At 47.5% G+C, this 26531-nt stretch overlaps 1 protein-coding gene across 1 annotated transcript; it reads right to left on the bottom strand.

Moving 5' to 3' along the window:
• Nucleotides 1-1513: 1513 nt before the first annotated feature.
• On the bottom strand, nucleotides 1514-26188 carry AQP (aquaporin). The gene is made up of 6 exons (XM_089544093.1): nucleotides 25681-26188; nucleotides 19317-19580; nucleotides 17412-17607; nucleotides 16658-16739; nucleotides 14214-14352; nucleotides 1514-3162 (listed from the first exon to the last, which is right to left on the bottom strand). Exons 2-6 carry the CDS (start codon nucleotides 19552-19554, stop codon nucleotides 2981-2983), a joined length of 837 nt encoding a protein of 278 aa, XP_089400219.1. The 5' UTR covers nucleotides 19555-19580; nucleotides 25681-26188; the 3' UTR covers nucleotides 1514-2980.
• Nucleotides 26189-26531: the final 343 nt, after the last annotated feature.

The following is a 26531-nucleotide window of genomic DNA, read 5'->3' as shown; positions in this document are numbered from 1 at the left end:
TAAGAAAAGAAACGAGGTGATATGCAGGGCTGAAAAAACTGGTGTCATGATGCTAACACAATAGTTTTAAAGCCTCCGTTCTACACAAAATTTGGCGCCAGTGGCGTTGTGAGCAAAGCATCCCCGAAGAAACAACCTGGGTGAGCCACTTAGGTCATGTGACCTTGTGGCCTCATCACAGCCTGCCCACTGGGTTGTGAGCAGATTGCGCACCGTGGCAGTTAAATTGATGATTGGTCATGAGAGCTTGTTCGGTAGGAGCAACCTTGTCGTACAAGCCCCACCAGTGGCAGCACCTGCCATCGCAGGGCAATGATCCATCATTGAACCACTGCACTACTACGCCAGGAATGGTATGAGGACTCCCAGGGATCTATGAATATAAAGTCAAAAATGATCAGTTCCACATATATGAACGTTAACCCATTATAAACCATATCCCATAACCCATTTATGCTATCATGTCATACAATTAAGTCACAACTTGCGTGTCACCTCCACTTTTTTTTGCTGTTGTTTCTTTTTTTTTTCTGACCACGTGCTTGACACTTGATAAAGAATTATGGCTCTGCCGGAATGTGCCGGAAGGATTCTAGTTTCCCTTGGACTTGTTTATCTCTGCTGGTTGTGAGGTTCAATTTGTAGATTAGGAATGCCTCTCTGTATTTTCTATCCCTTGCGCATTTGAAGCCTGATTAGAGCATAAATAGTTTAAGTTCATTGAAGTTGTGTCCACATTGATTAAAATGGTCGAATACTGCTTTTTGGACATTCTTTCCTGTGTCTGCACAGTGTCTGTTTAGTCTAACACTCACTGGTTGTCCATGTTCTCTGATATGTTGTTTCTGAAAGGAGGAGCATTGAAGCTTCAGTACTTACAGGCTTCAGTGTTCTTGTCAGAAACATTATCAGAAACATTCTGGCACTAACATAATTCTTTAAAAAGGTCTTGCACATAGTCAGAACAAAAAAAAAATGAACAAAGAAATAATTACATCCATTTTTTCAATGCTACATATTGCCTCTTTATCATTTCTTTTACCCTACCCATCCTCTTCTCTCTTTTTCCGTTTTCTTTTATTGTTGTTTATTATTACCTGCTTTTACTTTGAGCGCTGCACCACCTGCTACCACTTCTCAGGAACCCTTTGCACTCTCACCCCCCTTCCCAGTATTTCGTTCGGCCTTACTTCTCAGTTGTGTTCCTCTAGTTTTGCTAGATCAGCTCAACCTGTCATGCCATGCCACCTGTTGCAGCTGTCCATGTGCGGACACACAGCCTTTCATGCCTATGTTTGCTATCCCTCTGCCCTCCCCACGCCCCAGATTCCCTTCTGCTGAGCTGGAGTATTTCTATTCATGGTTTTGCAGGTCAGCCGGTTAATCCTCTTTAGCAACCATCATGCCTGGACAGCATTCACGCTTCCCATCCTAACACCCTTCCTACTTCACGCCCTCCTCCGCCTCACCGGACCTTCCTTCTCGGAGTGAAGGCCCTATTTAAACCATGCCAAGGATGAATGCTTGACCCAGGCAAAGACAAGTCCTTTTGTTGAAACGTTGCCAAGCTCCCTGAGGTTTCCCTTTCCCTTTTCACTTTGTCTCCTTAGCAAACAGATCTGGAAGAAATGTATAAAGCCTACTCGTCTTGGATGGCATCGCATAGTACATCATATGAACAATGCTATTTTTTCTTCAACATCGCATGTTAAAAAGGTGTGTTTTTCTTAAAGGCTAGTTTTGGTTCAGAACGAAATTGCATTAACTGTTTCAGTACTGTAAGAAAAATCTACAAACATAAAATTGCATCTGTGCCACATGTGACATGACGTCTTTGTACCTTGTCTCAGTAACCAGTGGTTATAAAGGTGAGCCAAAGACTAGGAAGTTTGTTCAGGTGCTCTGTCATCATACACAGGTACACTGATCAACTTGACAGCAGAGCATATATTGTGCCATCTGATTTTTGTTCTGAAATTCTTGAGAGCACCTGCGTGCTCTTTTTTTTTTTCCACAAAACTGTACTTGTGCACAAGCTCTGCAAACAAATACGGCTAATGGCAGTCCTGGGGATCCGAATTTTTGTTCACCATGTGAACTGATCATCAGCTTGTGCTTTATTATGGTGCTAGAAATTGTCACAAATACCCACATATCTACAGATATTCATGAGGCTAACACTGCAAATTTAAACATCTGCCTATGTGAATATCCATGTTAGATGTATACACAGTGTCCACACACCCTGAATATTCATTCCTAGATGTAAAATGGATATCTACTTAAATATTCTCGTTTATTTATCTGGAGGAGAGATTCATTTTGTATATCTGCATGGCGCTAAAAGTAACAAGTGTGTGCAACAACGTGAGTTCTGGACATGGAACTTCAAAACTGGATTACAAATATAGGCTCATTGCATGTCCATCAACATCGCTGTCTTGTACTTTGCTCGCATTTGCAAAACTGGCTTTGGTAGAAGATGATATGCTGTAACTAGCAGGCAAAGCATGATGCTGTGAAGGATTTGTCTGAATGTGATTGCTTCTATTGGAGGCCAATAGTACGAAGTTGCATCAGTATGCCTTAACCGAAATATGTAATATTCATATATCCATGGGACTTTACACTGTCTGCAAGCTCCAAATGGCTCTTCACACATCTACTGGAGTAGCATACATATAACTTTGAATGACCTGGAGACGTCTGGCGCACATTCAAAAACACAAATTATCCTGATTTCATATCATTCAGACATATAATGGGCATCTGTGGTTACTCTACAGAAAAGTAATGTATTGTAACCAGATTATAGTGCTGTAGGAAGTATAAATAACCTGTAGTACCTGAGTGTTCTTGCTTGTTCGCTATCAACCGTGTTTTCTATGTTTCAACAACCCCAAATGTAATGTATACTGTGCAGTGTAACTGACATTCTGGCAACACAAAAGTATGTCCTGCGAGCTACATGTTGATGAGTCTAGGCGTATTTCTCCTTGATGGCGTACTCCAGCCGGACATCTAGCCAGCGCCCAATGAAACCGCCCATGAGTGCCCCCGCCCAGTAGACGGCGAAATGCTCGGTCGTTGTGCTCCCAGCGCAGCCGAGCATAAGCGCCGATGCCATGATGGGATTGAAGTAGCCACCCGTGGTTGTGAGAGCTGCAAAAAACAAGCAACCAGTGCTGAGAAAGTTAAACAAGGCATAACCGTTTAGCAGCGCCGTCACAGGGTTGCATGTCTGGGCTACAAAGTCTGCTGGTCACTTTTTTTGGTTCTAAGTACATGCAAGGCAATGGAAAAGTGCAGTGTGAAAATTTTTGTCAACTGACATACCTGTGGCGGTGCATTTTTATTCCGTTTAGTGGAAGACTGCCAGATGCTCTATGGTTTGTTTATCTTTTAAATATAATTAAAGGAATAACTTTAAGGGCAGCGTAGGGATGCCTGGTAATAGTGTCAGGTAGTAGTGCCAGTGCTGAGGCAATGAGACACTGACGCACTGAGAAGAACCTTGTGCTTTGCGGGTGTGATAGTGGCGCGTGAACTCTGCAGTCAATGGTGCCTAAGGCAGTCGTCCAGATTAGAATGGCCATGCGGCCATCATTAAAGTTTGCGAACTTTCAATATACAAGAGTGCTAAAACATTCACAACAATCTCACACATCATAGAAACTGCCATGTATGATCATTACACCATCTCAGAGCACTCTGGTCGTGCCCTCTTAGCAAATGAATTGCATGAAATAGGTCTCGGACGAAAAGCTACTGGAGTAGCTTGAAAGACCCTTGCGGCCCAGTAAAGTAAATAAAACAATAAATTACAAAAGGCAGAGCAACATAGCATGAACGAGTGTAGACTCCAAATTTTTAGTTGCATGTTTTCTTTTAATGTAATGAATGAGAGATTAGTCTACATGGATCACCATGTGGTATTCGCTGATGACGGGTAATGATTTTATAATTGAATTTCTTCCCACATCTGTTTCGGTTTCAAAAGTCGGGTAATGGCTGTGACATCAAAAATCAGTATAGGTCACGTGAGGCATGCAAAAAGCTGCAGTGTAATTGCTGTTACATCGTTTTAATTTACTAAAACACTTAAAGTGAGCCTGCCTCAAGAGTCTACATGACAAGAAGCAGCGATTGTATTGCAGTTTTCTTCATGCCTCAAGCAACGTATACTGACCTTTTTAGCCAACACTCAGCTGTTAAAACGAAAAGCATTTGAGAGAATAAATTTTATAAATCACTTAGCACTCGTAAGCAAATACCATATGGGGATCAATGTATAGTAATGTCTTGCATATCATTAGAAAGCAGCTCACACAGCATTTGTCTAGGAGGTCAAATACTAGAACTTCAGGAGTGGAATTGTCGCCGTCTTCCAAGGGGCAGAAACGACATAACCGAAGGATCATGTCATGTCAAACATCCCAGATATGGCATTAGACTATTTCACACCTGTCGGAAAATTTCCATGCTCTTTTATCTCATGGGAAATAGTACTTTTCCATATTTCTGCAATTTTATTTAGTTGCTTGAACCTTCTTTTTTAAGTTTTCGGCTGGAACGGAAAGCAAGGCATTGGGGAAAGAATTTAAAATAATTTTAAAGGAATAGACACCAGATATTTGTTTGCTTGTTTTCTTTCGAATGATGTGTTGGACATTAGTATACTCAGATCACCCTGTGGTAGTATTCGCCTACGACCCATAAATAATTTATAACTGAATTTCTTCTTGATGTTGTTTCAGCTTCATCAATTGAACCATGGTTGTGACGTGCAGTTGGCATTTAGGTCACATGAGGCATGAAGGAAAACGGCAGTGTAACTGCTGACATGTTTGTCTAGCTCTTGAAGCAGGCTGTCCTAAGCGCTGTTGTGAATTAAAACTACATATCAGCATTTGTATTTCAGGCTTTTTGTGCCTCACATGACCTGAACACCAACTACACGTCACATCCATCGTTCAGTTTTTACTCCACGCATCATTCGGTTTATGAAACCAAAACAGCATCAAGAAGATATCCAATTGTAAATTATTTAGTGATCGTAGGCAATTACCACACGGTGGTTTATGTATTCTAATTTCTAGTGCATTATTTGAAAGAAGAAAGCATGCAACTTAAATTAGGTGTGAATGAAATTGTGCTCTCAAAAAAATGCCATTATTTTCCTAACTTTTGTAGCTATGTCAAGCATTTCCAGAGGTTTTTTATAACCACTTTGGCATTGCGCCTGTGTATACATAGTGCAAACTTTTACACAAATGCATACATACAGTACAAACCAGTCTTGTACATGTTACAGAAAATAAGTAACTGATATACATTCACAATTACTCCATCTGAAATGTAACTGATTACAGTGATTAATTTCAGCCCCAGAAAAGTAACTGAACAATTACAGAAAGGTGCATGGAAAAGTAATCGATTACAACTGTGTTATTTGCCTTACAACTTATATTTTCATAAAGCAAATTTACTCGGACTGTAACGATAGTGGCTTGGTTGATATTTTTGATATTTTATTACACGTTAAGTTTCAAGAGGAGTTATTTTTGAAGTTGTCGCCAATTTCCCTACATTTCCTCGTGAAGAGATCAGCATGCATGTGCCGCAGTTTGCATGGCTGGAAGTTGGTACACCGGAAAAGTGTTCTGTCTGAGCCGTCATCCACTCTGCACACAGACACGGAATGTTTCGTGATGTGGTCTGAGGATATAACCAGGCTATGTACAAGCTTGGTCAAATGTTCTCAGGATTCGTTCAAAGTGCCCTGTCCCTGGCTGGGGTGTAGCTTGGCCAGTTCTAAATGAGGTGTTCAGTCATAGTGGGATCCTGTCATGTTGTGCAATGTCCGCTGTTCGGGTCGTCTTGAAATATTCTACCGCGAACTACAGGCACTAGGGCGGTATTTGTAACAAGGTGTCAAATTGCCGCCTGCTTTCCTCGGTGTAGGCCGAGTTGCTGCATAATGCTCTGCCAGGGTCGCAGGTTCCTGGCAGAGGTATAGGAGTACAGTGCAGTAGTCCTGTTCAGCTCATTATTTCACCTGGATTTTTGTGTGTGTCGTCGAGAGCACCGGCGGTGCTGTACGGTAGGTCCCTTTTATAGAGCGCGGAAGAAAACAAGGGCCAGTTCTTATTTGGTTTCTTTTCTGGGCAAATGAAGGCGTCCAACTACTGAATGTATGTGTTGGAGGGAAGGGCTGTATTATAACGTATGAATACCTTGAGCTCAGAGTTGCGCGATGCTTCGATGTTATAGTGTCCCAGTCCTCTATGAAACGCCGCGCTTCTTTGTTGCTGCATGCCTTTTGTAGAAGCTTTCGAGTTGGATGCATAGTGGGAGGTAAGTTGCGACGCCATCTAACAGGACGGGGAGCGTCTACAGAGCAGTCGCGTGATATTTATCAGGTCGAAAACTACCATAGAAGACTGCTTACATGACAGTTGTGATCCGGACATGATTGCGCGCGATTGTTCTTCGCATCCAGTCCACTGTTCCTCTGTCACAACACAAAGGAAGCGTTCTTGCTAGCAGCAGTGTTTGCCGCCATTTCAGGGTCTCTAAGCCGTACCGTTGGTTACAACTTGTGTTTGGAAAAAGTAACTAGTTATCAATAATCAACTACAGAACAAAGTTGAATTACCCGGAACTTTACTGTATGGATTAATTACAAAATTACAAGAAAATGTAGTTAATTACAAGTGATCAGTTAATTGTCACGGGTTGCGCATAGCTATGGTACAAACTAAAACGTGGAATTCTGCGTGCGGTGAACAAGAAAGTCCCAAACAACAACCAAAGTAATGAAGCATACCAATTGGACCAGCTCGCACTGTGGTGAAAACAAACTGTTATAAGCCCGCATCCAGGCAGTAGCCAAAACATGGCTGGCAGTTTAGCATTGCTACGCACGAAATGTATGCGAAATCACGGTCTTTCACAGGCGGACATCACTACGTACCTCAAAGCGCGATTGAGGTGTCCAGTGACCCACGGAGCCAGTTATGCGCATTTACTTGCATCAAATTCAACGAAGCCTAAACCTTCCGCTGGTTTTGAGAAAAGGAAGAGCGTATAACTGCCTCAATTTGTAGGTAGACGAAACCGCCTACTCGCAGCGCGGTTGAGGTGTCCACTGACCCCCTATGACTCGGAGGCTTCATATACACCGCAGAAATCCGGGGAGTGCGGCTAGAAGGGCGCCTTTCGGAAACCTGCGCGCGCTCAGCAACGACTGCCAGTGTACTACACTCCGCGGTGCATGTGTCACGTGACTTCTGTCACACCTGGGTTAGAGCAGCGCAGCGAGGCAGGTCACTTACTGCACATGCACCACGGAGTGACGTTTTGCTGCGCGTGGTTTTCGAAAGGTGCGCGAGGTGGCCAAAATTTGTTGACCCACAGCGCCCACGGTACTCGCGTTGCGAAGTTCAGAAAACTGATAAGGCTACCTTAAAACGGCCAGCTGCGAATCTTGAATTCCAGCAAAGCGCCCAACTGTATTAGTTAAACCCTAACCTTTAGAAATTCGTGCGCTTTTTTATTATAGCTATATTAAGCACCTGTTTTCTGGTATCCTCCAACACTATTATTAACCAGCAAACCAAAAACCTCTCAAAGACGTCTCTGAGAGGTTTTTGGTTTGCTGGGTATACTGCAAAAGTCATTTTTATGCCTCGGAAAGCCTAATTTTAAAAAATATGGGCTTCGCTAAAACACCCGGGCCAACCGTCAAGTTGCATTGGTACAACTAGTACACTCTAGTACAACAGAAGCAGCAAACGAAGACAGCACGGTAAAACAGTGGCTAGTGTGCCGACCGAGAGCGCTGAGGTTGCATCGGGAGCAATGACTGCCAACGGCTGCCGTTTAGGAGCGCTGCCGACAGGGACTGCGTAGGGACTGCGCCAAAGCCCGAGCGCGCTGCGCCTTCCTCACGAAAGACGTGGTTGCGGCTTTGTTTGTTTGTTTGTTTGTTTTTTCATTTTTAGCTTGAAACACATTAACTGCGATCCCCGCTGTGACGGCACAAACAAGCGACAAGCATGTCCGTTCTTTACAGGGCCGTTTCACCTTGACCATTCTTGCTACACGACGGTCGGATGAGAAATGACTGTCAAGATGTGCATACACCAAACATACGGCACGCACCAGAGAACACGCACCAAAGAAATTACGCACTCCTACACACCGCAACGGCTGCTGCACTAAGCGAGATCGTCTGCTGGCTACGCGAATATGGATGGATGGAAGATAGAAGCGTCCCCTTTGAAATGGCGTAGTGGCAGTTGCCACCACGCCATGCGGGCAGTAGCCACGTTGGTTGCCACTGTGCTCTGCTTTATTTATTCAGTTTTATTTAACGGCGTTATAAAAATATAACAATCCTTGTGAGCAGCGCCCTCAACCGGCGACTGTTGGCTGTCATTGTAAACGGCGCCCCTTCCTCGAGCAGGACAGAGCGATCGCGCACGTCAGTGCTTTGGGGTGCATCGATGCCCACAGTCGCGGACGTCTCGGGCGCTGGTATCGAGGCAGCCCACGGACAGAGTACAGGGTACTTGCGTGACGTATATCATCTATCGCAGTTTTAAAAGTCTTACACGGCTACGTCTGCTTTTACAGCGACAACTGTTGAGCGAAGGAGCTCGCAATAATGTTGCGGTATATGCCTAAGATGTTAAAGGACGCCGCTTCGCAAATATCCTTCAGCAAGAATTTTTTTTAATGAGTTTTGTGGCATTGACTGTAAAACATTTTATTCGCCGGAAAGAGCTTGGTAAGAGGTCGCGTTACGTGGTCGAGAGTACGCAGCCTTCGACGACTTTGTCAGCCCACTCCATCGCCAAAACTTGCGTTCTGGGGTCAGAGCTAGCCAGCACGGTCTCCCACCACTCGAGAGAAGGAGCAGTAACTAGACCACCCGGAGTGGCTCTATTTTTTGCAGCCCCACAGGAAGTGAACATAGGTGGCTCGTTGGCCACAGTGTTTACAATTTGGGTTGTAAATATCTGGATAAATGTGCGCGAGGAGTGATGGGTGCGTATCGATCTCGTCTTTAGACGATGCCACGTAACCTCTTGTTCTTTAGTCAGGCTTTTGTCCGGAGGGGGGAAAATTCTCCTCTCTAGTTTAAAATGATTGGTGAGATCATGATATGTGATCATGGAGTCCTTCGTGAAATTCAGGGAGCCAGACTCATCCACCGCCCGGTCGACGAAACCTCGGTCTTTATTGTGGGCTGCCTCGTTCTCCGGATTCCCCGAATGGGCTGGGGCCCATATCAATTCGGAATAATTTGGTGAGAATTTGGTTGCGTTAAGGATTCTAAGGGAGGTGTTTGTAATTCGCCCTTTTGTGGCAGCTGAGTTGTCTCTACTTGGTTTGAATTTTCGCGTTTTCGCGCCTTTCTCCTCTCGTCTGTCTCCGCCGGCTGCCGACGCGCGCGGTAGTTCCGGGGGGGGGGGGGGGGGGGTCGGAGCTTCCGGCCGCGGCCATGGTATACCTGCGTGACGACAGAAAGAGTTGGCATGGCGAACCAATGATGCACCTCCGTTGCTGAGTAACGAGCGCTGCATGACGCGTTGCGCGCGGATTCGGGCGAAAGCCTGGCACCGATGGTCGCCCCGAGGTGTAGAAGCGCGAATCTTTAAAACTATATTCGCTCGCTTTTCCGCTCGCTTTTGAAGTCATGCACGAGGCATGAACGATCTGTGGCGTATACCTATATAATGCAAGCGTATTATTATTATTGCGAAAGCAATACTACTTTCACTTTCAAGCCTTTGCGGTGCGATGGCGGTGCATATGAAATGACCTTTCGCATGACCTCTGTGTGACGTCACGCCGAAGAGCTGGGCGACCATCTCGAGCCGTCCGTGTGCGACGGCGGTGCACATGAACGGCGGCCTAACTCCCGCTCTCTCTGCCAGGCGCGCCACAGGTGTTGTGACGTCACGCCGAAGAGCTGGGCGACCATCTCGAGCCGTCCTTGTGCGACGGCGGTGCACATGAACGGCGGCCCAACTCCCGCTCTCTCCGCCAGAAGCGCCACAGGTATTGTGACGTCACGCCGAAGAGCTTGGCGACCATCTCGCACCGTCCGTGTGCGGCGGCGGTGCACATGAACGGCGGCCTAACATTAGATTAGATTTGATTAGATTAGATTAGATTAGATTAGATTAGATTATACCCCTGCTACACGGGCGTTTCGAATGTCTTCCAACCGAATGTCATTCGACTCGACTGCCGAACTAACGCCGCTACACGAAGTTTTTCAACGGCATTCGGTTCAGATGACATTCGAGTCGATGGAGCTCCGCGGAGACATTCCAGATTTTGGAATGCCTTCGAAACGCGAACACAGCCCGAACCAACCAATAGCCGTCGCCGCCGCCGTCGCTTCGCCCCGCCCACCGCCGCGCGACTGCTTTCGGCTCTGTGGCTGTTCATTTCGATACCCGCTACTCGCTTTTTTCTGCTGTTTGTTTAGCAAATAGTTCGTGTTCCGTCTGAGTGAGTGCTTGCAGATAATAGTACACCAATGAACATTTACCGCGTGTGCATGAAATTTCCCCAGGAGTGCGCCGATGAGGACGACTGCAGTCATACTGCTGTTTCAAAAGAAAACATTCGACAGAAGTCTGTCTGGTTGGGAAATTTAATGTTAGGAGAAGGTAAGTGACGCCAACCAAGTAAAATACAGGAAAAACACGACGTTTCGGGACCGGCTCGGCCCCTTCTTCACGGTGTGACTACGGGCGAGCGCAGCTTGGCTTTTTAAGCCCCTGTGTGGAGGACCTGCGGGTCAATGGCCGCAGCCCATGGACGTAGGATGAGGGGAGAGTCCCCAGGGAACGATTAACATTCTCTCGTGTTTGCTGTATGTGCCACGACTCGAGTAGAAGCCTCCTACTCGAGTTCTACTCGAGTCGTGGCACATACAGCAAACACGAGAGAATGTTAATCGTTCCCTGGGGACTCTCCCCTCATCCTACGTCCATGGGCTGCGGCCATTGACCCGCAGGTCCTCCACACAGGGGCTTAAAAAGCCAAGCTGCGCTCGCCCGTAGTCACACCGTGAAGAAGGGGCCGAGCCGGTCCCGAAACGTCGTGTTTTTCCTGTATTTTACTTGGTTGGCGTCACTTACCTTCTCCTAACATACTGCTGTTTACATTGGTTTACATCGCTTCGTATGAACAGCTTGTGCTCGTTTGCAAGACACAAAACGAAATATGCGCTTTAGTTCTATTAAATAATCTCTTCTCTTCTGTACCGGTTGTACGCGTGCTTGTTTACGCAGTGCGACAATCTGTGGGAAGCGCCGACGTGATCGCTCGCCTGAGAAACACTTGACAGCCGGGTTGTTGACATCGGATGATCGGCGCTTCTCGCTAATTTTCCCGGCTTCCTCCGACATGTCCAGTACTTTATTTTAAACTACTTTATTCAGAAGTATGTTTGGTGACTGTTGGCGTTAACTAAAATGGCCTAACTTATTAGTTACAAGCTAGCGACGGCGACGACTGCTGCTGGCCGTAAAGCACTGCTCGGCAGCTCGAGTCACACCGCCGCTTCCCGTTCATCGTATGCGCGTCCTGCGATGTAAGCAATAGTTGATTTCATGTCACTGTTGTCAAAACTACACTCGTTGACCATTTGCATTCGCTAAAACTTGTGAATTCGTTCTTCACAGCCACCGCAATCACTGATCCAACCCTGCGGACTCGCTAGGCCTAGTCGTCGCTGAAGGGAACGGAGTCGTCGTCGACTGAAATTAATTTGGCAAGTGGTTATCGCTATTGAGTGTCCAAGTGTGCACATGTGAAATATAGCCGTTCGTTTCGCTTATTCCCAATACGGATAATGTATAAGCGCGCATGTATAAGCGCCTTCATGCCCTCCCGAGGGCATGAAGGCTGACCGTCCGCCGATCGGATTCGTCGGTGTCGTTTAGCCAAAAAAACTTCTCCCACTACAATATTAAAGTGAACTGGATAGTTTACTATAATCACATGATGCTGTTCACCGTGATAGTGCCGTTGTCGGACTAGTGTGACCGTCGTCGTCGTTGTACACTGAAAACGAGCCGAGATTTTCGAATGCGTTTGGAAAGTGCCGTGTAGCACCGCGGGAGTCCGTCGAGTTCGAATGCCATTCCAAGTCTCGACTGCCATTCGACTCAGATGTCATTCGAAAGTACCCGTGTAGCACAGGTCCCACAAGTCTAACCACAAGCGCCAACACCAGCTACACTACCAGCTGAACCATGGCGTAGGTACGGATATTGCTTTCGCAATTACCGAGCTTAACCAAGCTAAGCGACAGCGAATTTTTTTATAGCCAACATCAATCACCATTTTCAGGGACCGTTTAGGTCAAAATTACTCTGAGGGTGGTTATCGTGGAAGGAGGAGGGCATCGCGAGGGGGAGGACTGGCCGTACTGTCACGTTTTCCTTTTCCCTTCCGCCTAACGCGGTGGCTCAGTGGTTATGGAGCTCGGCTGCTGACCCAAAAGACGCGGTTTCGATCCCGGCGGCGGCGGGCGAATTTCTATGGAGGCGAAATTCTAGAGGCCCGTGTACTGTGCGATGTCAGTGTACGTCAAAGAGCCCCCAGGTGGTCGAAATTTCCGGAGCCCTTCACTACGGCGTCCCTCATAGCCCGAGTCGCTTGGAGACGTTAATCCTCCATAAACCAAACCGAACCTTCCGCCTTATCTGTTCGAATGTTTTTCTCCTTGCAGACATGACCGAAATTATATCAATGCTACAGCTCACAGGAGTGCCAGCTGTGGTCTTGAGGTCGTAAAGTGCCGTCATGGCTGGCTCCGCCTCCGGTTGCAAGATACGGCGGCGCCGCATGTAGTACTATATGTCTCGCAGTGTCTTGATTTCACGCGCTTGTTTTGGTCGGACACAACTTGAGTCTACAGCAAAGCTGCATTCACATTCGTGGCCGCTACACATAATCCCATCGCGACAAGATAACAGTTTTCTTTTTATCTGAGATGGAAGCTAACTGCAAAACTAATTTATAAGCGCTACAGTTTGGACGTCTCGCTCTGGCTTATTTAATACAATCAGACTAAAAAAAGGTCATCTTGTTTACTCTTGTGATTGGTAGACAGGCCATGGTCCATAGTTGCCAACTGTGGTTTTCTTTTAAGTTGTATTTCTACTACAGCATATATTTTTCTCGTAGTCCAGAAAAATCCATGTGGAAGGCGTTGGGTCTAGACTACGCAGTCATCACGCTTCGCACATAAATGCCGCAGTGTCATCCAACGCAGTCGACGGTGACAATTGGACGGCCGTCTCACTACAGTCCCAGCGAGTCGCTATCTCGTGCGAGCACCGGCTGACTCGACTGGCTCGGCGCTCCCATTCGCCTCGGCTTTTCTTTGACCCGCGGGAGCAGCGGCTGTTGGGGGCTGCGGCCCGAGTGGCGATTCCTGCCGAGTCCTAGATCCGGCGACATCCGAAAGGTGGCCGGCCGTGATCGACGTAAGTACAGTGCCAGAAAGCGGCCTTCGTTAAGCTATGATGGGATTAAAGAAGCTCCTCAAGTGCATTTACACATCGTTTCACTACTTGTTCGGTGTGATTTGAACGCTGGGAGCGCGAGGTGACGTTTACCGCTCCTCGCGCTTGATAACCATGCGGCGCTAGAAGACGTCGCCTCGCTCTCGTGTTGACTCCGCTGCCCTGAATGCATCAGACAGATCGAACCATGTGAAATTTCGACATTCCGCCCAGAAGCCGCCAAATTTAAGAGAATCTGGCATGTGAAAGTACACCATGCATGACAAATTTGCAATTTCGATGCGTACGCGGGAAAAGCTGAGAAAATATGCTGGTCGCTGGCTTGTTTTCTAGAACCGGTGGGCGACTTTCAAAAACCAGAAAACAAGTGCCAAACTTGTAGAGACATTTCGTCGGAAGCGAAACTTTAAGCGTATTTCGCTAAATACCTGGAAGAGGTGAGTAGTAGTAGTAGTGGTTTTTAAAACAATAATTGAAAGGAAGGAAAGGATTTTTGCTAGCCCCGGCATCTGCCGTCGCTGCTGGAAGCAACTGAGCTGGGACAGCGGAAATAGAGGGACAGGAGGCAGACTGGAGATATGAAGGAAGTGAGTCCTCGCTTCCTCTGCCGTGCTCGCTTCTAAAACCTGAAGGGCGGAGGTGTATACTGACCGGCCAGCACCAGGATGACGGTGGTGATGGAGTTGATGGCGGTGGACACGTTGTCCGTCCAGTAGATGGAGCGCATCGCCACGAACCGGCTCACGCACGTGATGAGGCCTTCGATTAACGCGCCTTTGCCCGGGCTCACCTGCGGCAGAGGACAGTCGGGGTTCTTGTGCGCCCGAACATCGTCAACTGAACCGGCGAAAAGGATTTTTTTACAGCGTTATAGCTGTTCTTATCTCATTCCTCAGTTTAGCGCCGTTTTAGGCGTCTGCAGGACCACCACTGGGCATGCACCGGCAAAAAATGTACCTCTCATCTTCTGCCTACTGAACTCCATTTTTTGATGAAAAATGTTGAAAAAATACATGGTTCAAATGAGACTGCCCCCTGTACGGGATGACCTATAAATGCGCCCCTATGGGAACTTCCGTGAGGAGGAAAGCCCAGGAAAGAAGCGGTGATCGCCGTTGGTGGGAATGCATTCCTGTATGTACCCAGCGTGTTTAAGAGGTGTATACGGGTATGTGGAACGTGCCGCATGAACAAAACAAAGAGGCATTAAGTCTCTATCACAATGAAGCTGTATTGTAAAAGTATTCTGCGGACTGCACAATGCTTGCTTCGCTCGCGTTGGCCCTCTGTTACACGACGTCTCCTCGGAGAACGTTTCTATGCAGATGTAGGCATATTGGAATACGGGCCAGAGCAGAAATTCTCTTCTGTATACATCCAGTTCTTAACAGCATTTACAGAACATCTGCTACGGTCAGCGCCACCGCTTTGTAGCAAAACTGTCATTGTGATACAAAGTTCGGTATCGTTGCGTTTGCATTCCTGCCCAGTTTTCTGACATAAGCCCATTTTCTCGTTTGCAATTGTGAAGTAGCTCTCGGCTTCGCATAGCGCGAAAGTGTTTACGTGCCTGCCAAATATTACAATTTCCTGATATAGTTCCCGCTTTGCACGACCAATTTATGATTGCCATAATTACATAATTATACACAGTTTTTTGCTTTGTGTCCTGCTTTAAAAAAAGTTGATTTAAAATGCACAAATATCGGCTCTGTTGTAGCTGATTGCAACCATGTAACTTTATTTGGTCGGCAAAGCGAGTATTGTCTGAAAGTGGGAAGAAATTTGAGCTGAAGTAACCAAACTGGGACGAATTGATGAACAGGGGTGCGGTACGTGTTGGCCACAGCGATAAGATTTCAAGATATTATGTTTAATATGAACGCTTTGACAGCCAAAGCTCCACGTGAAAGAGCTTTCAATTACATAAAGGCCTCAATCAGATGTGTTACTCCGTTATAAAGCGACCAGAAAAGGAACCAGTGTGGCAAATTCGTTTAGAAGCTGCACCTCTTGGAACGTTTTCAAAAGAGGAAAAGCGAAGACCTTCATCGCTAGCCCGGTCTTCCAGTTATAAAATTTCTGAATTCTATTTCGTGTCACGTCACGCAGCTCTGTATAAAAACCGCAACTTCGAAAGCAGTAAAACAGCGGTGTATTTTTGCTAAATTTGAGTAACCCATAGAGGGAGGTTGCTGCGCTGATTGAATTCTGACGCGTTGCTTTCTCTGCACGCATGTAATATTTTGACTGCGTCTATTCCACGGTTCCTCATGAACGAAGTCGTGTTTCTCGGTGATAAATACTTCGAAAATAGTGGACGTCCCCGAATTCTGCTATTTGTTTCAGAGTCAAAGTCGAATACCGCATTATTCGAATCAATATTTGAAAAGTTGAAATATTCCTCATACGGTGACTTTAGGCAAACACAATATTTTATCGGGTGACATCTCGCCAACAGCCCAGCTAAAAGCAGCAGGTTTTCTTAAAAGTAGAGGGGAGGAACGGGTCGTTTGCACTCTTGTGTGGCGTAACTTTGTGTGTTGTTGCTGTGATGGGTTCTTCACATGCCCGAAGTACGAATCTAAGTTCCCACGTACGCTTTGACTTTCTGCTGCTATTCACTCTAGCGGAGCAACACGCAATGTGCTCGTGCCATATGAAACTACTGTTAGCTGAGCAAAGCAGTTTAGCATTCAGAGCGCTCAAAAGTTGCTTGAAAATGGAGACTGCCTTACTTTGACACTTACGTGTTCATTCTGCGCTGCCACTCGGTGACGTTGTTTGGCAGCCAAATGTTGGCTCTTATAAGATTGAATTGTTGCTGTTATGTCGTGAAATGCTGTTACAATGAGCCATTTTTTAGAATGACGAACGGGCAGTCAAACTATATGACAATGTGCTTGAAAGAAGCCTTCGATTAGTACGTGCTAATGTAAAAAAAAAATAAAAGCAACGTTCATTCGCACAAGAGAGCGGTTCTAGGACCAGCAACTAGGGATCGATTTCAACCTTTGACCGACTTCTCTTTTGCCACTTACACTGCCAAGCATTTGTGAAGATCTGTAATGTGTGCATGGAACTTGTCTACACACCATTAGGGAGCTCTGGCACTCTGTAGTCGCCATGGTCTTGTGCTCAGGGATCAGGTGCCAGGACCAGATGAACTTTATGTACCTGCCCGGAAACAACCGGAGAGAACACTCGTTGATCGTCTACTTGTCTTTTTCTTTGCAGGTGCAAGTCACGCGAAACGCGTATTCTGTAACTGTTTATATGTCCTGAAGGCAGGCATTCCGCACTTGCTCAAGCGCAAATTAAAAACCCACAAACTATCTGTGCACCTTTCGGTGCGCGCGCACGAAATTGAGGTCCTGTTTGGTTTATTGGGGTTTAACGTCCCGAAGCAAATTAGGCTATGAGGGACGCCGTAGTAAAGGGCTCCGGAAATTTCGACCACCTGGGGTTCTTTAACGTGCACTGACATCGCACAGTACACGGGCTTCTAGAATTTCGCCTTCATCGAAATTCAATCGCCGCGGCCGGGATCGAACCCGCGTCCTACTGCACATGTGACGTCACGATTTTGCACTTTATACCGTGCCTAACTGCGAAGGCTTATTTTAAGTACGTTGAAGTTCTATTCAGTTTAAATAAACTTGGGGAACCTCATGCACAACATGGAATTCCTGAAGTTTATACCGTTCCAAAATTTCTTTTCGTCATTTCGAGCACAGATCGCAGGATGACTGCTGCAGCCCAGAAGGACTTCGATGCGCATTGTTTATTTAGCTCATGTGTACGGAAGACGGACAGGTCATGCTGCTAGGCATTTTTTGGGCGACTCACATGGCGGTGAGCACTCCGCCCAGCAGCTCTCCCAGCAGCCGGGCCCGGTAGTCTCCGGGTCCGATGGCGAACAGCATGTCCTCGATGGGTCCGCAGGGACAGGCCTCGGCGTCGCCGAACGCCCGGCACCACCACACGCAGCAGACGAGCAGCGCCAGCGCGTACGCCCACACGCCGTGCCTCTCGTACACGATGCCTGCGCACAGGACAAGCAGGGTGTGCCACGCTGAGACTGGCTGCAGCAGCTAACGAAAAAAATTAAAGAAAGAAACTGCAAGCGATGAATAAAACTGCAGGTGCGACATTGAGGTGGAAAGACTGCGGTAATGTATTGGAGATAATAGTCTACTTCATGAAACTGATAGGAATGAATGGATTTTAGGGCAGGACAACGCATGGCATTGTGCAGTCGTCCACACACCTGTCTAGGGCGCTCGAATGGCGCACCGGTAGGTACACTTGTGTCATGTACGAGTAGCCATATGTAGGGCATTAACGTGAAAGCGTTAGGCGGCTCATCCACACAAAACCCCGGCATCGCCCGAAAAGTGGCACCGCTACAAAACTCGCGATTGGTTGAAACGGTGTGCCGTCATCAAAGGCGGGAAAGAGCGAAATGTTAGCCAGTAATAGTCAGTACTGTAGTCGAATACTACTCAAGAACGAAGTGAAGCACCCCTTCCAGCCAATGGCGTCGGCCGATTCTCATGACCCTGCTAGCGTTGCAGGGAGGGGACTATCCACTTTCGTCTGCCACTCCCTGCATTGTCACGCTAGCAGGGTCATGGGAATCAGCCGACGCCATTGGCTGGAATGGTGTCCTTTGAGTGGGAAAAGCCGCTTCGCTCTTGAGTTTTATCCGACTGTAGTACTTGCACCAACTACACAAAGGAATACAATAGAATTGGAATAAAATTGAAATTCAGTTTGAATTGAATAGAAATAAAATAGGAATTGAAATGTAATGCTCTCGCATTACTCGCACCAAGTTCCTCGAGTGCCCCCCTTAATTTTCGAGTTTGCGCTCATCTGTCAGCTGTGTCAGGGGCGCGAAAAAAATCGCTCGTGCTTCACGCCGCGTGGTTTACATTTCGTGGCGCATGTCTTGCATGGAATTAGGTGTGTGTACTCGCACGGAAGCCAGCAGTTAGGACATCAGCGTCGCCACCCGCTGCTATGGCTCAACCGCTGGCTACTCCGCACAAGAATGCAGGTCCGATAACGGGCTGCATTTTAATGAAAATTCCAGATGATAAAAACTACCAAGGTACCTTTCACTGATACACTCTGGCGTCTCCTTGAAGCGTAAAAAATCCTTCGGTTTTAGGGCATGACATGTATTAAGACAACGGCCGGAAAATTTCCCGTCGTTTTCCATTGTTTGCTTGTGTCACAGTTTAATAAGTTGCTGCCACATCTTGCTCATAGCCCTTACGTCGCATTTTTCAAGGGATGAAAACAGACCCGGCGTGATATTGCAGGCGGTGCAAACTCGCATCTGCACAACGTCAACGCCTGCAAGGGTTTCGCCAGCATGACCTTAGTGCCACTTGCGCGGTCATTGACCCCGGTCGTCCGACCAACAGGCGAACTCATGAGTTAAGCAGTTAGTTTCAGTTTATAATTATAACCTGCAGTGACGACATGCAATCAACACTAATATTACAGGCGAGGGTTTTAGAGCCACAGACTGAAATGGAACCCTTCTGTTGGACATTCTGTTTCCTGTGCAACAAATATGGCGGGTCTAAATCAACGGGATCCGGCTACCGCTCCCTCAGACGAACGACAGTTGTCGGGACGAACCTCTTTTATCACAAACAGGCAATGTCCTTGCAATGCAAATGGAAGTGGATTAACTGACAGCTGCTACAGCGCTTCGGTCTTTACGTGGCGAGGACGCACCCAGCTCGGCGACGTCGCTGCACAGCTCCCAGGTGCCGATGGCTTCGGAGACGGCCAGCCGCCACTTGGGCGGCGACACCCGAAACGCCAGCCGTCGAACCAGCGCGAAGAGAAGCGTGTTGGCCAGCAGCACCAGGTAAGGGACCAGCTCGTCCAGGAACGAAGACGCCACCACGACCGCGGCTGCCACCTCCGCAGCTTCCAAGGCCTCGGCCGCCTCCGGCTCCGGCTCTTCCATGCCTTTCCGCTGTCCTGCGCACCGGTCTGCCCGCGTGCAGCACGACGCGTTCCCGGTTCACAAAGGCACTGTTCCGAGCCAGTCGGTTAGTTGGTTGGTTTATGGGGTTTAACGTCCCAAAGCAACTCAGGCTATGAGACGCCGTAGTGAAGGGCTCAGGAAATTTCGATCACCTGGGGTTCTTTAACATGCACTGATATCGCACAGTACCTGGGCCCCTGGAATTTCGCCTCCACAGAAATTTGACCGCCGCGGCCGGGATCGAACCCGCGTCTTTCGGGTCAGCAGCCGAGCACCATAACCGCTGAGCCACCGCGGCGGCTGTTCTGAGCCAGTCGGCGTGCAAAGTGGCACTCCAAGGGAGGGCAGGAGGCAGTTGAGAGACACCCCAACCAATACTGATCTTTCTTGCCCATCACGGTTTGTGAGGAGTGTCAGCATTGTAGCAGGGGACATATCGACTTGTGAGCCGTGCAAGCGATAAAGTGGTGACATTCGATGCCGCAGACAGCAACTATTCTATTCTTTTTCGAGGTTCGTGCAATTCCACCGAGCGAAATTTTTTTTAGTTCATTTCGAAACTTTAGTAGCTGTTTACTGTATTAAAAACTAATTTACAGTTCTCAAAGAGCTGAGAAAGGTGAGTACAACGGACGACTTGGCATTGCCGCAATGCTTTGCTGGGATCATCGCGTCCACGTGCAGCGAAACCCCGAGCCGGAGAAAAGAAAGGCCCGAGAAACTGGGCCTGCAGGCGTGGGGACAAGTTGGGCGTCACGAGCATTTTCGAATCGCCTAGGCTGCCACTAAATCAGAAAGTGCTTACCCAAGAGCACTCTGTTAGTGCGAAGGCACTTGCGACTTTATTTAAAAGCAATTATATGCGGCTAAAATCTTCCACACCGTTGTGCATAACTGACCACTGTGAGGATGTTGCCAGAATATGGTCAATGATCCTCTCCATGCATCTCCTCAGAGCAAGAAATGTACGAACCGCATGCGGAAATTCGAGTCTCTGCGTTTCTTGAACTCGATATGCGTAAACCTTAAACCCGTCGTGCTTCTGACGCTATACGATGGAAGCATTCGTGCGGTTTTTATTACGTTAGCAGTACAGTCCTCTTTCCCTCAAAAAATCTATGGTCCATCTGTCTTTCTCTTTTTCCACGTGCGCCTACGTGTGTGAAGCCTCCACCCTCCAGAAACACCATCCGGAGCAGGCACCCTGCCTATCTCACCTACGAGCCAGCCCCGTCATCATCTATGGGGGCACACTGTGTGCAGACTGCGGTGAAGGCGTCTCCTGGCCAACCACACGCAGGCATCACTTGTACGCGACCCTTGTCCCGCTACCCGTGGAGCTTTAGGTTTCAGCCACGGAGGATTTGTCACGCATCCCATTGTATGATCGCCTGCGCATTTTACGGCAAGGGCCATTATAGGGAGCCCACTCTGGGCCTTCGTGCGAACGTGGTCCGTAGAATTTGGCAGAGTGCCCCACCGAGGGCGCTTTGGAGAGTGGGTGCTCTGGGCTCGTAAGGTGCCTCCTCCGTAGCGTGCAACCCCCCGACAACTTCCGGGCCCGGGGTGAGGGAAGTTGCCTCAGTGCTGCCCACCTGCCACCGCCGTTCTCCAGAAAGGCCCCCATCCACCAATCCACTTTTACCAGCTTGGATTGGTGCCGAAGCCTACACACACGCACACGCACGCACACTCACGCACGCACACGCACGCACACGCACGCAAACGCACACAGAGAGAGAGACCACGGCTTTTCCGCCGAAAGGGGTGGGCCTAGAACTGTCATCTCGAACGAAGTTCATGCTAGCTAGAAGTCCGCGCAGCAGTGACAGTACTGCGCATGCGCACTGTTAGCACTAAGCTGCCTCCACCTCCGCACAGATGTGCGACGTCGAAACTTTTAACTAACCCGTGGTGTAGTTCCTCCGATAATTATTTCATTTACTGCCTTGTTCTTTTTGTGAATATTGTCATGCCTGCAGGAGGAGGTCAAGTGGCCCAAGAAGAGAGACGTCTTGTTACCGTATTCTTTTTTTTCGCTGGTGCATCCGCACAGCATGATTTGCTTCTGCGAAATTCAGTTGTTCTTTTTCCGATCCTAATTTGTCAAAGTAGGCGTTTTGTGGCAGTTTAGGCATCTGCGCTGCTCTTTCTGCTGTTCAAGATACTGTCGGGATTAAGTGATTCTATATACGAGAACTTGCAGTTCTTTTTGCTGCCTATTTATCTAATGAAATAAGTGTAAGTGCAGCGGCGAAACGAGATTAAGTCATTCAGGCATCGTAACCTGTTATTTCCCGCGGGAGATTTAAGGGGCGATAGGATTTCGCTACTCAAACGGTCGTAACTATAATACCAAACAAGAACGAAACAGCTCAGGTACGAAACTTGCAAACGAAGCGGAAGCCTAATCCCTGTGCTGCTTCCTTATTTTTATGACGCGCCGACCGAACCAAATTTCGACGTTACTGAACTTTATAATCCGAAGTTTCTTACTACTGCGCGTCTCACTGACAAATTTAGCTCCGGCGCAGCATAATTCCCCCCTTTTGATTGTGATTTAACAGTACAGGCACAACGTCTATGTCGCTGCTGAGTCTTGTTTCTCTCATTTCGGCTTTGTCACAAACGTGCACAAAAATGCGGGGAGGGAGGAGGGGGGACACACTGCACCGATGCCTTAATTTGTCTTTTTTGCTGACTCTAAATGCACTTTGGCAAATCCGCTTTGCCTTTCATTCTTTGCAATCTAAGTTTTTATTAGCAACTGCGTCGCACAAAGTAACTTCACCTCATGTTTTTCTCGCATGTGTTTGACACAAGCGTCTCGCTGACTTCTTGACCTTGTTCAGCAGAAGCAGCTGCAGCAGTGCAAGCTCCAAAAGCCTGACAAATATATGAAGGTTAATCCGGAGTTGAAATCTGGCATGGCAGCTGCCACGTTTGCTAGATTTGTGTGTGTGTGTGTGTGGGGGGGGGGGGGGGGGGCAGGAAGCACTCCCACTTACGTAACCGTCGGGGTCGCGCTATGTTTAGCCGGACCTCCAGCTTCATGCGCGTCTTTCGTCTTATCACAGCTGCTGTTCTTCAACTCGTTATATGTGACAAGCGCCAATTCAAACACGCGAACAATAAACAGCAAGCACGTGACCAGTTCGTGATTGGCATCGTGACTGGGTGGAAAATTAGAAAGGGAATTTTTCACCTGAAGAAATGCGTCTGAGAAAAACGCGCCTACTGTTTTCTTATTCACCAGCCACTCCGTGCGAGGATAGACGTCTCCATTTTGTGGGCCCAACGTGTTTACTCCACAAAAGCATCGATATAGAATGTATATGCCCGGGCTGAGCGGGTATTCTATGTTAAACGCACAATAGATGCTCATAGTATGTGTTGTTGTTGCGAATGGATTAAACTTCTTTTGGGTGAATTTGACTTCAACTGGTATGCAACTAATGAAATTCATGTTGTTCCGAGTCTGTCTATAGAGTCGTCTATTTCTTGTTTTTGTTTTTACCAACATAACAAGTAAGTTTTTCAGCGATTGCATGCTATTTTATGAGAATATTTGGTATGGTGAGGCTGCGGAGAAAGTAGACTAAAAGAGATTTTTCCGCATCACGAAATAAAAGGGCTTTCTCACCATCACGGAACGACTATACTTCTGATTTATTAATCGTTTTTTTTTTCAAGCGTTTTCCACCGAAATTCGTTTCTCCCCCTATGTATCTAAGGTGCACGACCGCTGGTACGCCTGGCTTTATACAGGGTGCTCTGCGTAATATGCGTCAATGAGTAAAGATAAAAAAAAGTCATTACTCATGTAGTGAAAATGAAGTTAAAGCAGAATTGTTGTCACTATATAACGCCACGAGCAGGAATGTTCTTAGTTTCTTATTCAGTTTCTCAATTTCCAAGTTGGTTACAATAAATTAGCTTTTAAGCTGCCGGAGATCCGCGAAGAGTTTCATTTTTGAGACCCTTTATAAAATATGCGATAGTACCGCGAATCTCTCTAGTGTTTGTTCATTCTTCAACGCTGCCGACACGCCGCTTTATCGCTTCGTTTGTGACGCAAGATGCGCCTAGATTTATCTCTATTGATCGCATCCAGACGGAGCCGATTCTACGTCGTTGCATAACGTTCTAGTAACTTTCTAAGCTTTATCTCGAAAGTTCGCTATCAGCTTTAAAAAGAGTATGGCCGAGAGCGGCTGGCATTCTGTTCGACGACCGCCGAGCACGCTTGTTGCTACGCCGCCGCCGAGTGATTCAGTTCTTTGTGGGCGCAAGTCAGCCGGAATAAATATTTTCGTTTAGAAGCCATTTTCGCTGTTTTCCTGCACGCCGGACTGCAATCACCACTACGTGACAATCGGGTATTTTTGCGTTTTTTACGTTTTCTAGACTGCTTGCCGCTACTTTTTTCATTTCGCATGCATTGGAACGTCTGCAGAAACCATACCCCCGGCCTATCCCCCGCCGTGGGTATGTGCCATTAAGACTGAGGACCACATCATCATCAAAATTTGTGTGAAGTACGTATAGCGCACGTATACATACACCGTGAGCAAGTATAATACTAAAAGGATCTTCGTTAGTTCCTCCGTTTTTCTCACACAGGTAAACAATAAAAAAAGCTTTTCGCGTTTCTTCTGGATCAAAAAGGGCTCACAAAATGGTTTGTACAGCATGAAATTTCTAGGCGCAACTGGAAACTTAAAAATTTGTGTGTGTGCGTGGCGTGTGCGTGCGTGCGTGCGTGCGTGCGTGCGTGCGTGCGTGCGAGGCGGGGGAAGAGGTCATCTCATTACCGAAGGTAATTCCTAAACGCTCTATGAACTTGAAGCCGACAACAAGGTCGGTGCTACCTTTTCTACTGTTATGCACCAACACAAGGAATGAATTCCTTTCAGCGGCATTCATAAATGCACACGTTCCGCGGGCTTGTTTTACCACTTTCACCTCATGCAAGTCTGTCAGTTTGCACAGTGTGAGGCATAGCCGTCTTGAGTATGTGTAGCATTTTTTTCTGCCCCTGTCACAGATGTTACACATTTTACACAGAGGTTACAGTATCTCATCACATGACTATAGCTCTTGTCATATTTGATTTCGATGTCCTGCTATAATGCCTCTGTGGCGATGCAGGTATCTTGGAATAAATAAAATACACGCAGATTGCACCGCCAATACAATGATCTGCTAATCATTGATCCTACATCTTGGCCTCATTACTTGAAGAAAAAGTAGAAACACCGGGAATGCGTGGGGTTTTCTTGGAGCTTTCAAGTGGAATCGATTGCAATCCGTTACATCAGTTATTTCGTTCATGCGCTTTATTGTAACGGAGGATAGAGCGTAGACAAGTGATGTAGAGCCATTCCTAAGATACTGAAACTTCTACGTACTTCTTTTCAAACAGCTGTTGCTATCTGGCCGAGTTTTAGCTCAGCGGGCTTGCTTCTGTTAGCTAGTTTTCAACTAGACGCGAAGTTTATCTTAGGACTGGCTTCCATCTCTATACACTTTGTGGTCATTTTAGAATACTAACGTATCGATTGAAAGAGTGCAGACTCTGAAATAAATATGAAACACCTCAACTGACTTCTGCGGAGTTCATCTCTGTGACTCGTTTTTTTTTTCGTCACATTACAACAGCGGGCAGCTGACGGGACAACTTACTGAATAAGGCGGCACTAAACACCTCTTTTTGACGAAGTTAGCACGGCCTGAGTTTGGACTGTTTTAGCACCCACGAAAAGTCCGAGTGCACGACAGCTGCAGACCTACCTTCACCTCTAACTCGTTTTGTTGGCATCTCGTACCACCGATAGTGCAGTCTAAAAAAGAAATACCAAGTTGATTGCCCAATTTCTCTCCACCGCTGCGTGACACTGTTCAGGGCAGAATCCGTCTATGAAATCAACAGCCGCCGACAGCACAACTGTATAAGCGCCACGCTACTAGAACTTGTCACACCTAATCGGACTGGGACGGCATTTCGGAGCGTGGAATCTCCTTTGCTGTGACCGATGAATGGCCGTGACAGAAACAAGCATAGAAAGTGAACTGTTCGGCAGACACAAGCGCACGCACACTCACCTCTTAGCGGGCGGCCTCTACGTCGACCCTGGGGCCGGGAGTGCAAGGGGGCGAGGCCGGGACCGCAACCGCGAGTCGAGCCGCGGCCAAGGCTGCCGCCGGTGACGCTATTCTCAGCATCCCTGCTTGTCAGGTGTCCAAGGGACGCACGCACACGCGAGCGAGAGAGGGAGGGAGAGCGCAGTGCGGCAGAGGCAGTTCTCGCTGCATGCCACTTGGGAAGCCCAGGATCCAGCACCCGATCCTGACGTCTTTCATTATCAAAGTGTTCAGGCAGAAGCAGGCTGAACGCCGTTTTGCATCTCGGCTGCTCCGTTTTCAAGATCACTCAAAGCCGACTAACCCAAGAACAATGTCTTGCTTGGCATAGTTGGGTCGAACGCAGACCGCGCTTCGTCGCCTCCAAGAGAGACAAAGGAGTCGTCCGCATACAATGCGACGAAGGCGTTTGTGTCGCTTCGTTAGTGACGTTTGCCTGCGCGTCATCACGCTATGTGCTTCTGCGCACGTTTGCTCGCCCGCCGCTCCTGCTACCGTTTGGGCGCGCGTGAGCGCAGTGGCGCATTTCACGGGCGCAGTCAGGTGCGAAGGCCCATGCACTGGTCGCCTGAGGTGGCCCGATATATCGGATGACTTTACAAGATCTTCCCTTCTTCCCTACGAAGTTCGCTAGCACAAACGGAGCGTGGTAAAAGGAAAATAGGGAATAGTGAAACTGAACGAAATGATAGGACGCCTACTGCGGGCGAAGTAAATTGAATTCACCACAGTGTATGTTTTGCAATTATCCGACTCGCACGCTCGTCAATCAACCAATCGATAGGTGATTGGTTTAGTCGAGTAAATCAGAG

The sequence above is a fragment of the Amblyomma mixtum genome, chromosome 5 (genome assembly GCF_055824585.1).
Source record: "Amblyomma mixtum isolate Tamu chromosome 5, ASM5582458v1, whole genome shotgun sequence".
Taxonomy (NCBI): domain Eukaryota; kingdom Metazoa; phylum Arthropoda; class Arachnida; order Ixodida; family Ixodidae; genus Amblyomma; species Amblyomma mixtum.
This window is presented reverse-complemented; position numbering and strand designations above follow the sequence as displayed.